Source organism: Microcaecilia unicolor, chromosome 12 (assembly GCF_901765095.1).
Source record: "Microcaecilia unicolor chromosome 12, aMicUni1.1, whole genome shotgun sequence".
Taxonomy (NCBI): domain Eukaryota; kingdom Metazoa; phylum Chordata; class Amphibia; order Gymnophiona; family Siphonopidae; genus Microcaecilia; species Microcaecilia unicolor.
Window position 1 is genome coordinate 16,973,031 of NC_044042.1, and position 13,045 is coordinate 16,986,075.

At 43.2% G+C, this 13,045-nt stretch overlaps 1 protein-coding gene across 2 annotated transcripts in view; it reads left to right on the forward strand.

Annotated features, from left to right (window-relative positions):
• The window catches only part of LOC115481819 (synaptonemal complex protein 1-like), a 314,023-nt gene that overhangs the window by 130,357 nt on the left and 170,621 nt on the right, over nucleotides 1-13,045 (forward strand). For both annotated transcript variants that reach the window (XM_030221227.1, XM_030221228.1), the window contains exon 8: nucleotides 9,244-9,336. In XM_030221227.1, the coding sequence (XP_030077087.1) occupies nucleotides 9,244-9,336 (93 nt within the window). The remainder of the gene's footprint in view (nucleotides 1-9,243; nucleotides 9,337-13,045) is intronic.

Genomic DNA, 13,045 nt, shown 5'->3' on the forward strand with positions numbered 1-13,045 from the left:
TTTCTGTAACAGGAAAAAGGATCCTTGGGGACAAATTCAGGTAGTATGTTTCTAGACACTTCAACTAGAGAGTGGGGGTGACAAAAGGAAACAAGGAAATTCAGAAAGTCACCCCCAGAAAAAAACATGATGGCAAAGGGAAAGGTCATGTAAATGTAGAAAATCTTCCAAACTCACATAGCACATGGAAAGCAATGAGCCCAAATGCTCGTGGTCTTGAGTAAAAAGGTTCAAAATTTGCAAGCCCTGATGTTTGAGGAAAACCTGGACATTGTTGCTTTTACAGAGATACGGTTCATTGATTCCCATGAATGGGATGTGACCAGACCGAGCTATAATCATTTTAGGAAGGATAGGGATGGCCAAAGAGGTGAAGGCATGGCGCTATATATGGAAAACAATATCAGAGTGGCTGAAATGCGGGAAAACCTGGGGAAAGGAAGAAGCTATATGGATCGTCCTGGAAAGATAAGATGGAACCTGTATGCACACAGGTGTTGTCTATAGACCTCTGGCATAAGTGGAGAAGCTGGACAAAGATCTGATAGAAGATATTCATAAGCTTGTTTTGAAAGGGGAGGTAATATTGTTAGGAGATTTCAACTTACCTGATGTGGATTGGAACATCCCATCAGCAGACTTGGAAAGAAGTAGATAGATCGTGTATGCCTGTCAAAGTGCCTTTATCAGACAAATGGTGACAGAACCCACAAGGGAAAGGTCGATGTTGGATCTAGTGCTCACAAATGGAGGAAGTGTTTCCAGTGTCCTTGTGGGTGCCCACCTATGTAATAGTGATCATTGCACAATATGGTATAAAAGCAAAAGTGGAATGCGGATGTAGAAAACTCAAAGTACTGGATTTCAGCTGTATTGATTTTGGTAAAATGGGGGAATACCTGAAGAAGGAACTGATGGCATGGGAAGGCATAGGTGAAGTGGAAGCCCAGTGGTCCAAGCTGATGGCTGCTATATATATGGCAACTGATCTTTACGCAAGGAAAGTAAACAAAACCAAGAGAAACAGGAAGCATATGTGGTTCTCCAAACAAGTTGCTGAAAAAATAAGGGCAAAAGACTTCGTTCAAGAAATACAGAAGAATGAAGCAAGAGGATCATGAAAAAGATTATTGGATTAAACTCAAAGAAGTGAAGAGGGAAATATGGCTAGTGAAAGCGCAGGTGGGAGAAAAAATGGCTAAAGAAGTTAAGAGAGATGACAAGACCTTTTTCAGATATATTAGGGAAAGGAGAAAAAATAGGAATGGAATTGCTAGACTGAAAGATACTGAGAATGGCTATGGCGGGACCTCTTCAGGATTTATTTAATAGATCTTTAGAGACGGGAGAAGTTCCTCGAGATGAGCTGATGTGGTCCCTCTTCACAAAAGCGGAGACAGGGAAGACATGGGAAACTACAGGCCGGTAAGCCTCACATTGGTGGTAGGAAAAATAATGGAGTCGCTGCTGAAGGAAAGGATAGTGAAGGATAAGTCGTTGGTGAGGCCCCACCTAGAGTATTGTGTTCAGTTTTGGAGGCCGTACCTTGCGAAGGATGTAAAAAGAATTGAAGCGGTGCAAAGAAAAGCTACGAGAATGGTAAGGGATTTGCGTTACAAGACGTATGAGGAGAGACTTGATGACCTGAACATGTATACTCTGGAAGAAAGGAGAAACAGGGGTGATATGATACAGACGTTCAAATATTTGAAAAGTATTAATCCGCAAACGAACCTTTTCTGGAGATGCGAAGGAGGTAGAACGAGAGGACATGAAATGAGATTGAAGGGGGGCAGACTCAAGAAAAATGTCAGGAAGTATTTTTTCACAGAGAGAGTAGTGGATGCTTGGAATGCCCTCCTGCGGGAGGTGGTGGAAATGAAAACGGTAACAGAATTCAAACACGCTTGGGACAAACATAAAGGACTCCTGTTCAGAAGGAATGGATCCTAAGGAGCTTAACCGAGATTGGGTGGCAGAGCCGGTGGCGGGAGGCGGGGATAGTGCTGGGCAGACTTATACGGTCTGTGGTGGGAGGCGGGGCTGGTGGTTGGGAGGCGGGGATAGTGCTGAGCAGACGTACACGGTCTGTGTCCTGAAAAGGACAGGTACCAATCAAGGTAAGGTATACACAAAAAGTAGCACATATGAGTTTATCTTGTTGGGCAGACTGGATGGAACATGCAGATCTTTTTCTGCCGTCATCTACTATGTTACTATGTTTCTAGAAGCCAGCGGGTTACAAGATCCGAGGCAGCATGGCTTTACCAAAAGAAAATCCTGCCAATCGAATCTGATTGGCTTCTTCGACTGGGTGACCAAACAGCTGGATGAAGGACATGCGCTAGATGTAATCTGCTTGGATTTCAGCAAAGCCTTTGATACAGTCCCTCACAGAAGACTCCTGAATAAGCTGAGAGGGCTGAACATAGGACCCAAAGTAGTGAACTGGATAGGAAACTGGTTGACAAACAGGCGGCAGAGGGTGGTGGTATATGAAATCCGCTCGGTGGAAAGAAAGGTAATTAGTGACGTGCCTCAGGGATTGGTGCTGAGGCCGATTCTGTTTAATATATTTGTGAGAGACATTACTGAAGGATTGGAAGGAAAAGTTTGCCTTTTTGTGGATGATATGAAGATAACTAATAGAGTGGATACCCTGGAGGGAGTAGAAACCATGAGAAGGGATCTTCAAACGTTAGAAGAATGGTCAAGTGTCTGGCAGTTAAAATTTAATATATACTTCTACAGCTCAATATTTTACATTCCTAATTCAAAAACAAATTAAGTGATATAAAATGTGCTCAATTCTAACAAATTCTTACCATTACATCCCCAGGGGAACATGTGATAGATCAAAGGAACCATTATAGCACATCCAGGCGTTCCTGTTTATCAAACAATAGTATGTACATACTTATCTGTCTCCTGCAGCACAATTAAAATAAATATATTGCACGTGCTGTTGTGCAACCCCCCCCCCCCCCCCCCCCCGTTGATTCAATAGAAGGCAGTTAATTGTGATCTTATAGCTTTAAATACAATGCGATAACTCAATGTAATGGATAAAACTGCATGTAAAACAAACTTAACCAATTACATATAACATATCTTCACATTTAAATGTTCCTATATATCATGAAATGGCATATATATAATCTGCTGCTTATTACGGTATTATTAATCACAGAATATAGTTGATACTACATTTCTAATTATCTAGGCAGTATGATAACAACTAGTGATATGTACAGAACTCAAACATCAAACATGATACACGGATTGATTTACCACTCCTAAATATTGTGCTCAGTTGCCTTAAGGAGCAGCCTTAAATAATGTACATTGTAACCATATTATCATACGATAACCCCCTATTAAATGGTTACCATACTACTACTTATGCTGATTCCATCTTTCCCTGTGGGTGTTTCAAATCCCGTCTCTCCGTGAACAAACCCCACCACTCACACACCAAGTCACGTCCCCTTGACTCTGGCCGAATTTCGCTATGCTTTCTCAAAAGGGAACCTACATACAAACATAGAACATCAAAATTAATCACCACATGCCTCTCCTTAAATATTATTTAATATAGACAGGACATATTTAGCTTCCACATATTATACCCAACTACTTACAAAGTCAATTATACCAACATTTTCCAGCCAACACCCAGAAGGGATCACATGGTCCTGCCCACACGAAACGTACTATGTGCCTATATCATACGCACTTCACCCATTTATACCAAACTGTGATTGAGCATGTGTCTTGTCTGCCTGTTATCTATTTACAGCCAATCAATGTCTCGGTTCAACCCACGGGTTGAACAGTGTCCCAGGAGTAAATAAAACGTTGTTCCTTATGAATCAAAACTTCACTGAGTGAACCACCCCTATCCAACTGGATCTGTATTAGCACTGAATATTGTAAATCTGGTATCTCATGATTGCTGTCCCTCCTGTGAGTCACCAGAGGCGCTTCTGGTTTTGCTGTTTTGATATTGCTAACATGTCCGCCAATACATACTTTGGTCTTACTAGCTGTTTTGCCAATATAAACTAAGCCACACAGACACCATATACAGTATACCGCTCCTGTTGAGTTACAGTCTGTCCTGGACTTCAAATGAAAGTGGCGGGAGCTATGGGGTATTGGAATCTTATTAAAATTTAATGCCAAGAAGTGCAGAGTGATGCACACCAGGGGGGCAAAAATCCAACAGAGATGAACCAGAGAGGTGGGGAGAGATTGGTAAGCTTGGCTCAGGAGAGGGTTCTTGGGGTGATGATGTCTGAGGATCTGAAGGTGACGAAACAATGCGACAAGGCTGTGGCCAGAAGGATGCTAGGCTGCATAGAGAGGGGTATAACCAGTAGAAGAAAGGAGGTGTTGATGCCCCTGTACAATTCATTGGTGAGGCCCTACTTGAAGTACTGTGTTCAGTTTTGGAGGCTGTATGTTACTAAGGATGTAAAAAGACTTGAAGCGGGTCAAAGAAAACAACCAAAATGGTATGGGATTTGCGTTGCAAGACCTATGAGGAGAGACTTACTGACCTGAAAACGTATATCCTGGAGAAAAGGAGAAACGGGTGATATGATTCAGACATTCAAATATTTGAAAGGTATTAATCCGCAAACAAACTTTTCCCAGAGACGGGAAGGTGCTAGAACTAGAAGACATGAATTGAGGTTGAAAGGGGGCAGACTGAGGAATAATGTCAGGAAGCATTTTTTAATAGAGAAGATGGTAGATATCTGGAATGCCGTTCCACAGGAGGTGGTGGAGATGAAAATGATAACGGAATTCAAAAAGGCGTGGGATAAGCACAAAGGAATCCTGTTTAGAAGGAATGGATCCGAAGAAGCTTAGCAGATATTCAAAAGCAACACTGGCAATTGGGAAGCAAACTAAATAATAGTGTCCAGGGGTGAGATACCCAAATCAGCAAAATTGCACAATCAATATGTGGGGTTCTCTTCTATAAATCAACACACAGAATGTTACTGGAGGAAAAGCCTCTAGAAGCTCCTACACTTCTAAATTGTCTTACAGGAGCAGGACTTCATCATCATCGGCAAAAACCTCCATAAAGCAGCTTAATGCTATCAAATTAATAAACTTAGCTTAGGTTGCCAGGTCTCTTTCCTTCTTCCCAGGGTAGACAATTTAGAAGTCTAGGAGCTTCTCAAGGCTTTTCCTCCAGTAACATTCTGTGTTGACTTATAGAAAGAGAATCCCATATATTGATTGTGCAGTTGGGAAGCAAAGCCAGTACTGGGCAAACTTTTACAGTCTGCGCTCTGATCGTAGCTGGACAGATTCAGCTTCATAAGTTGGAGAAAATGACCACTGCTAGGCAGACTTCTACGGTCTGTGCCCTAATCGTGGCTGAATAGATTTGGATGGGCAGGAGTAGAGCTTTTCAGGAGCTTCGACATAAAATTCAGAAATTTTAGAACAAGGACGATGCTGGGCAGACTTCTACAGTCTATGCCCTGAAAATGGAAAGGACAAATCAAGACCAGGTATACATATGAAGTATCACATACCATATGTAATGAGTTTATCTTGTTGGACAAACTGGATGGACCATACAGGTCTTTATCTGCCGTCATCTACTATCTTACTATCCAGCTTATTTTCGAAAGAGAAAGACGCCCATATTTCGAACCAAATCGGGAGATAGGCGTCTTTCCCCCGTGGGTGCCCAAATCGGTATAATAGAAAGCCGATTTTGGACGGCTTCAACTGCAATCTGTCGCGGAAACGACCAAAGTTGACGGGGGCGTGTCGGAGGCGTGGTGAAGGCGGGACTGGGCATGTCAGAGGCGAGGAGAGATGGGCGTCCTCGGCTGATAATCGAAAAAAGAAAGGCGTTTTTAGCGCGAATTTGGGTCACTTTTTTTGGACCCTGTTTTTTCACGAACAAGTCCCAAAAAAGTGGCCTAACTGCCCAGATGGCCACCGGAGGGAATCGGGGATGACCTCCCCGGACTCCCCCGTAGTCACTAACCCCCTCCCACCAAAAAAACCCACTTGAAAAACCTTTTTTGCCAGCCTCAAATGCCGTACCCACCTCCATGACAGCAGAATGTGTTTTATCCTGTGACAGCCTTTCCCTGGTTGTGATGTGCATCTCGGGTGAGTGTGAAACCTTTTCTGTTATGTGCACTGCAGAGTCACATCAGCAATGCATTGTGGTGGGTGTAGGGTATTGGGCTCCGTGATTCCACTAGCTTGTGTTAAATGCTCACGATGTTGGTAGGTGGTAGGCTCTACTCCCATGGTGCTTTTCCCCCTGCCTACTGGGTCAGAGTGTGCCCTGTTTTGTTTCCTGTAGTCCATGAGGTAGTGGCCATTTTAGTAAGCCAGTTTTAGATCCCTTTCATGTGTTAGCCACGTTACAGAACCTAGTTCTTACCTTGAATGTTGCTGAAAGAGAGCATTGTACAGCATTCTGCCAGCTCTGACCTACTGTTAATCTCAGTACCAGGGAGACTCGTTGCCAGTGGGGCACAACCTCTGATCTGCAGTTAACTGTGAGTAAACGTGCTTATTCCAATAAAGGACATTTTCAGAGCGATTAGTCTTCAGGTGTCAACTGGTGTGCCAAGGTTATACAGCAGCAACAAGTCCTAGAGGCCTGCGTGTATGTAGGTCCCTGGAGCACTTTTAGTGGGTACCGCAGTGCACTTCAGGCAGGCGGACCCAGGCCCATCCCCCTCCCACCTGTAACACTTGTGCTGGTAAATGGGAGCCCTCCAAAACCCACTGTACCCACATGTACCCCCTTCGCCCCTAAGAGCTATGGTAGTGTTGTACATTTGTGGGTAGTGGGTTTTGGGGGAGGCGGTTGGGGGCTCTGCACCCGTGGTAAGGGAGCTATGCATGTGGGAGCAGTTTCTGAAGTCCACCGCACTGACCTCTAGGGTGCCCAGTTGGTGTCCTGGCATGTCAGGGGGGCCAGTGTACTACGAATCCTGGCCCCTCCCACGACCAAATGGCTTGGATTAGGACGTTTGTGAGCTGGGTGTTTTTAGTTTCCATTATCGCTAAAAAAAAATAAACGCCCAGCTCACAAACGACTAAATCCATGGCACATTTGGTCTGTACAAACCGTATTTTCGAACCGAAAGATGGACGCCCATTTTTTTTTTTTTCGAAAATACGTTCTGGTCCACTCCTTCACTTACCCGTTTTCGGAAATAGTCGCCCATGGAGATGGGCGTTCGTGTTCGATTATGCCCCTCCAAGAGGTCTCACACTTCATTAGCATAGAAAACTATAAAACCTAAATTTTACTTCATACTTAATCAAGGAGGGGGGGGCTTTTAAATTTTACAGCTTAGTGGCCACAATATGCATAAATATGGCCTATGTATCAGTTTGTGAATGGGGAAATGTACCCTTATATCACTTGTAAGCAGGCCCTTTACTGTTTATTATTTAACTCACATTCAGGCTTATTTTCGAAAGAGAAGGGCACCCATCTTCCAACACAAATCGGGAGATGGGCGTCCTCTCAGGGTCGCCCAAATCGGCATAATCAAAAGCCGATTTTGGGCACCCTCAACTGCTTTTCATCGCGGGGACGACCAAAGTTCATGGGGGGTGTCAGCAGCGTAGCAAAGGCGAGAATGGGGCGTGCTTAAGAGATGGGCATCCTCGGCCGGAAAAAAGAAGGACGTCCCTGACGAGCACTTGGGCGACTTTACTTGGTCCATTTTTTCTTGCGGCCAAGCCTCAAAAAGGTGCCCAAACCGACCAGATGACCACCAGAGGGAATCAAGGATTACCTCCCCTTACTCCCCCAGTGGTCATCAACCCCCTCCCACCCTAAAAAAAACTTTAATTGAGTGCCGAAATATGATACAAGTGGTAGCCATTTTTCCCGATATGCAGCAAAGCGAGAAGATGTCTTTGCAAGGTGTGATTCGTATTTGTAGATTTGGAGCACTAGGTTCCACCATTCCTATGCATGTTTTACACTTTGATCTGTACCCTTCAGCCCCCCCCCCACACACACACCCTCTTTCCCTCCTTTTTCTCTTTTCTGCCTATCTCTTTTCTTCACTTAATTTTAAGCCTAGATATGGATAGCTACTTCTTACATGTGAGCTCCAGTATTGCCATACTGTGTAAAATGTTACTTGCTGTTAAGTTGTGAGCTCTTGATTGTATTTGTATCGAAAATCAATAAAAGAAATTAAACTGGGGAAAAAAAACTTAAAATAATTTTTTTTGCCAGCCTCTATGTAAGCCTCAAATGTCATACAGCATGTCATGACAGCAGTATACAGGTCCCTGGAGCAGTTTTAGTGGGTACTGCAGTGCATTTCAGGCAGGCAGACCAAGGCCCATCCCCCCCTACCTGTTACACTTGTGGTGGTAAATGTGAGCCCTTCAAAACCCACCAGAAACCCACTGTACCCACATGTAGGTGCCCCTCTTCACCCCTTAGGGCTATGGTAGTGATGTATAGTTGTGGGGAGTGGGTTTGGGGGGCTCAGCACCCAAGGTAAGGGAGCTATGCACCTGGGAGCAATTTGTGAAGTCCACTGCAGTGCCCCCTAGGGTGCCCGGTTGGTGTCCTGGCATGTGAGGGGGACCAGTTCACTGCGAATGCTGGCTCCTCCCATGACCAAATGGCTTGGATTTGGTCGTTTCTGAGATGGGTGTCCTCGGTTTCCATTATCACCGAAAACCGGGGACGACCATCTCTAAGGTCGACCATCTCAACATTTATGTCGACCATTTCTAAGGTCGACCTAAATGTTGAGATTTGGACGTCCCCGACCATATTATCGAAATGAAAGATGGACACCCATCTTGTTTCAATAATACGGGTTTCCCCGCCCCTTCACGGAGCCGTCCTGCAAGTACGGCCCCAGGAAAACTTGGGCGCCCCGTTCGATTATGCCCCTCCACGTGATAAAAAAAATCTATCATTATATGTTATTGGCAAATAATGCACACTGAGGCCAATTAATGTGTGTAACTAGTAGATAACATACAATACAGCTTAAAATATAGGGCCTCAAAAATTTACTTCAGTGTGTTAAAATAAATCTATAAAGTCGTCATCCAAATAATTTTCTATAAGATACAAGTAGTAGTATTTGTAGTAGTGGTTGTATTTTAAATATTATATTGTGATACGTGCAAAATAAAAATACAAATCTAAGCAATTTAAAATGTAAAATTAATGCAAAATTTTATATGTATTTCATGTAGCATCAATATGATAAAATGGTTGAAGAAAAAGATACAGAATTAGGACTTTACAAGGCAAAGGAGCAGGAGACAATTTCTACAAAAGTATCTTTGGTAATATTTATATTATTATATAAATGTGCGTTAGAAAATTGAAAGTGTGGTACTTACTCCAAACTATTCCATGCTTTGTCCTCTAAGGGCCTCTTTTATGAAACTGTACTAGCGATTCCTGGCACAGCAATGCCGACAAAGCCCATTCACTTTGAATGGGCTTTATCAGCATTACCACACAGGAATCACTAGCACAGTCTGGTAAAAGAGGCCCTGAGTTTACCATGCCTAAGAGCACTCTCTTTTTGTTGTATGTAATGAAAAAATAACATGAATTAAGTTATCAATACTCTACCAGGCAAAATATACCCCAGACGGAATAGGCCTTCCTAGTCTAAAGAGCAGTCGATCTATCAAAAAAGAGATGAAGAGTCTTCTGCAGCAGACTGGCTAACCTTCTGAAGAGGGCTTTAAACTAGGATTGTTGGAGATGTGTGAACAAAGCCCCCAGGTAAGTAAAAGCCTTCAGGTAAGTAAAACATTAAATACCTCTATAGAAGTGGGGAAAAAGGCTATACCTGGAAAGTTATGCATATTTTTATGTAGGTAGGTTATAATCCGCTTAGGTTATAGGCACACTATAAGGGCTCCTTTTCCAAAATGATGCTACCGACGAGCAGTGCCCTGAGGCCCCAATGCTCAAAACTCCATCTCTATTCTGAATAGTGCCATAAAAATACCGCCAGAACAGTGATCAAGAATAACGCCCTAATGCTCAATGCTAATGAGATGCAAATATAGACACACTAATGAGATGCAAATATAGACACACTCATAGCGTTGAGCATCAGGGAGTTTGGCGGGAGGATTGTGCTTGGCGCAGAAGAGTTCTGCAATAAACTTGGCTCCTGTGCACATGCACTTGGTAAAACCCAAATGTGAAGCATATATTGGTGTCTGTTTTCTGTAGCCTAAATATAAGCGTTTTTAATTTTTTTTTAGCTTGGACGCTTACATTTAGATGCAGAAAATAGATGCCAGTGTGTTTAATTTTATTTTTATTTTTTTAGCATGGATGCTTTAAATTTAGATGCAGAAAACAGACACCAACTTGTGCTTTTGCGTGGGGCTGCTGTTTATCATGACCAGCGCTTAAGGGCTTCCTTCTGTTTACAAAAGCAATCAAAACTGGCAGATTTTGAAGAAAGAATCATGAGAGAAGCATGAGAATCATGGGCAATCCTCTCTTCCGCCTGCTCTAACCTGGCATTAATTTTTTGCAATGGTAGGCAGTTTTTTTTCCCGAGCGCTCTTCTCTGGACATTGGGGAGAAATACAAAGTGACCTCATTAACATGAGCTTGACTACAATTGCATGCTATCTGCGCTAGTGTCTGGTGTGCTGTTTTCCCGCGCTAGACCCCTCTGGACATTCTGCGCAGGTAAATGCGGGCACTACTACGGCGCTAATGGCCTCTAGTTGCCTGTGTTTACTTTTGAGCATCGGGACCTGAATACGAAGATGCCCATTCATTTCTCATGGGCTTCTTTCTATTTAGTGCTCGCCAATCATTAGCATCGTATGTATGTTATTTGAATGTTCTAACATGTGCTTATTAGATGTTTCATTAGTACTATGCTGACATTGCATTATAGCTCTGTTATTTGAATTTAAGTGCTGTTAAATGTGTATATTTTTGATACTGTTTCATGGTAGTGCTATTATTATGTTTTAATTTGCTGTTCTCCAGTTTACCTCATTTATTGTGTTTATATTTATGTTTAGTTATTTTTACTATTGTTATGCTGCTAACAAAATTGTGAGTTTTATGTTAAACTGTACCTGCTGAACACCGCCTTGGGTGAATCTCTTCATAAAGGTGGATCATAAATCCCAATAAAATACAGTACATAATCGGTAGCACCGATTTGTAAAAGGAGCCAGCCCTATGTTTTTAAAATAAATAATAAATGAAATAATGCCCATAGTATGGGAAATAAAGTTCTGGATCTAGATGCTGTGATGGAAGAGGTTGTGGTTAGAGAGACATTGTACATGGAGAACCGTGACTGGAATATAGTTATACCAGGCTTTAATCTAGTAAAGAAGGACAGAGTAGGAATAAAGGGAGTGGCACTATAGGAGGCAATTCTACAACCAGGCAGTTCCATTTGTGCACCCTGAGGCTGCATGGTAGGAGCCTGTTTTATAATGGAATCTTGGCATCTAGTGATTACTGGATAATGTGGTTCAATATTAGGACAAGTGTGGAGAGGATTCATTCAAAAGTGAGGGTTCTAGACTTCAGGAAAACTAAATTTGTCAAGACAGAGGAATACGTCAAGGAGTTGTCAGCTAGATAGGAACATCTGGGAGAAGTAGAAAAACAGTGGGCAGAAGTGTAAGAAGATATTTTAATATCATAAGTCTGTAGCCCTCCCTATTCAAGAGGAAATTCGAAAACAGTGGGAAGGAAAAGTATTAAATATTTGGGAGTCCATATTCCTACAGACTTAGCAGAGCTTTATGCATTAAATATGGAGCCGCTAAAACTCCGGGCAGCGGAGTCTTTGCAGTGATGGCATGCTCTACCGATCACCTTATTGGGTCGAATTGCGCTATACAATATGGTCCTTTTCCCCAAGTGGACCTATGTGTTCCAGATGTTGCCATTTTATTTGAGGCCCCGTGAGGGAAACTGGTTGAGAAAAAAAATTGACCTATTTTTTATGGCAGGGGAAAAGGGCCCGTTTGCCTTTCTCTAAAGTAACATTGCCACACTGAAAGGGGGGGTTAGGACTCTTAGACTTAAAATTTTTTTCTTTGGCCAGCAGCATGAGACATCTGTCTGATTGGGTCTGCTCCGCTAATTTTTTTCTCTTGCACAGGGGCAGAAGTGGCACTTTTGGGTAAAATGCATTTTTCTTATTGGCTCCATGCGCCCTCCGGCGAGGGGTCCCTACCGCTATATCCTCTCACCTTTGAGAGCCACATGGAGGTGGTTGGGTAAGCTTTATCAGATAGATACAAGGGTTTCCGCCCTGTTGCCCCTTGGGGGTAACTTGGCTTTCCCGGCGGGTGGCTCTTTGGTCCCCTTCCAGACGTGGGCCATAGCGGGAATTAGGTATCTATTTCAGGTGGTGATTGAACAAGGGGTACTAAAATCGTTTGAGGAATTGAAGGAAGAGTATGGTTTGGGTGTGAATGACTGGTTAGCATACACGCAATTGAGACATTATGTAAGTTCTTTGCCTGCAGCCTCATTAAATAATGTTTCCTGGGAAAAATTTAATGACATACTTGGTCTTGAGGCACAATCACGTGTGCCCTTAAGTTACTTTCATCGTGGTTTGAGAGACTCTTTGCAACCAGTGGATTGTTGCCTGGTGGTACAAGCCTTGAACTCGGAATTGCAGCTTAACCTGCAACCGGAACAACTTTAGTCCTGCCTTAAACCTATTTCTACCCTGACAGACAATGCAGCGTGGTGGGAGTTACAATATAAATTTCAGATCCGTTTACATGTATCCCCGCACAGAGCGTATAGAGCTAGAGCTACACTGCGAGGGTCGGATAAGTGTCCAAAATGTGCGTGCACTTCTGCCCATCTGGGGCACATGTATTGGGCTTGTGCTCCAATCAGCGCTTTTTGGACTGAGTTGAGCAGACATGTATCCCAGATGTGGAATCACACATGGAGACCAGCCCCCAAGCAGCTGTTTGACCTATTTGAGATGCAGTGGCCGGCTCCAGCAGGATTTCGGTCATT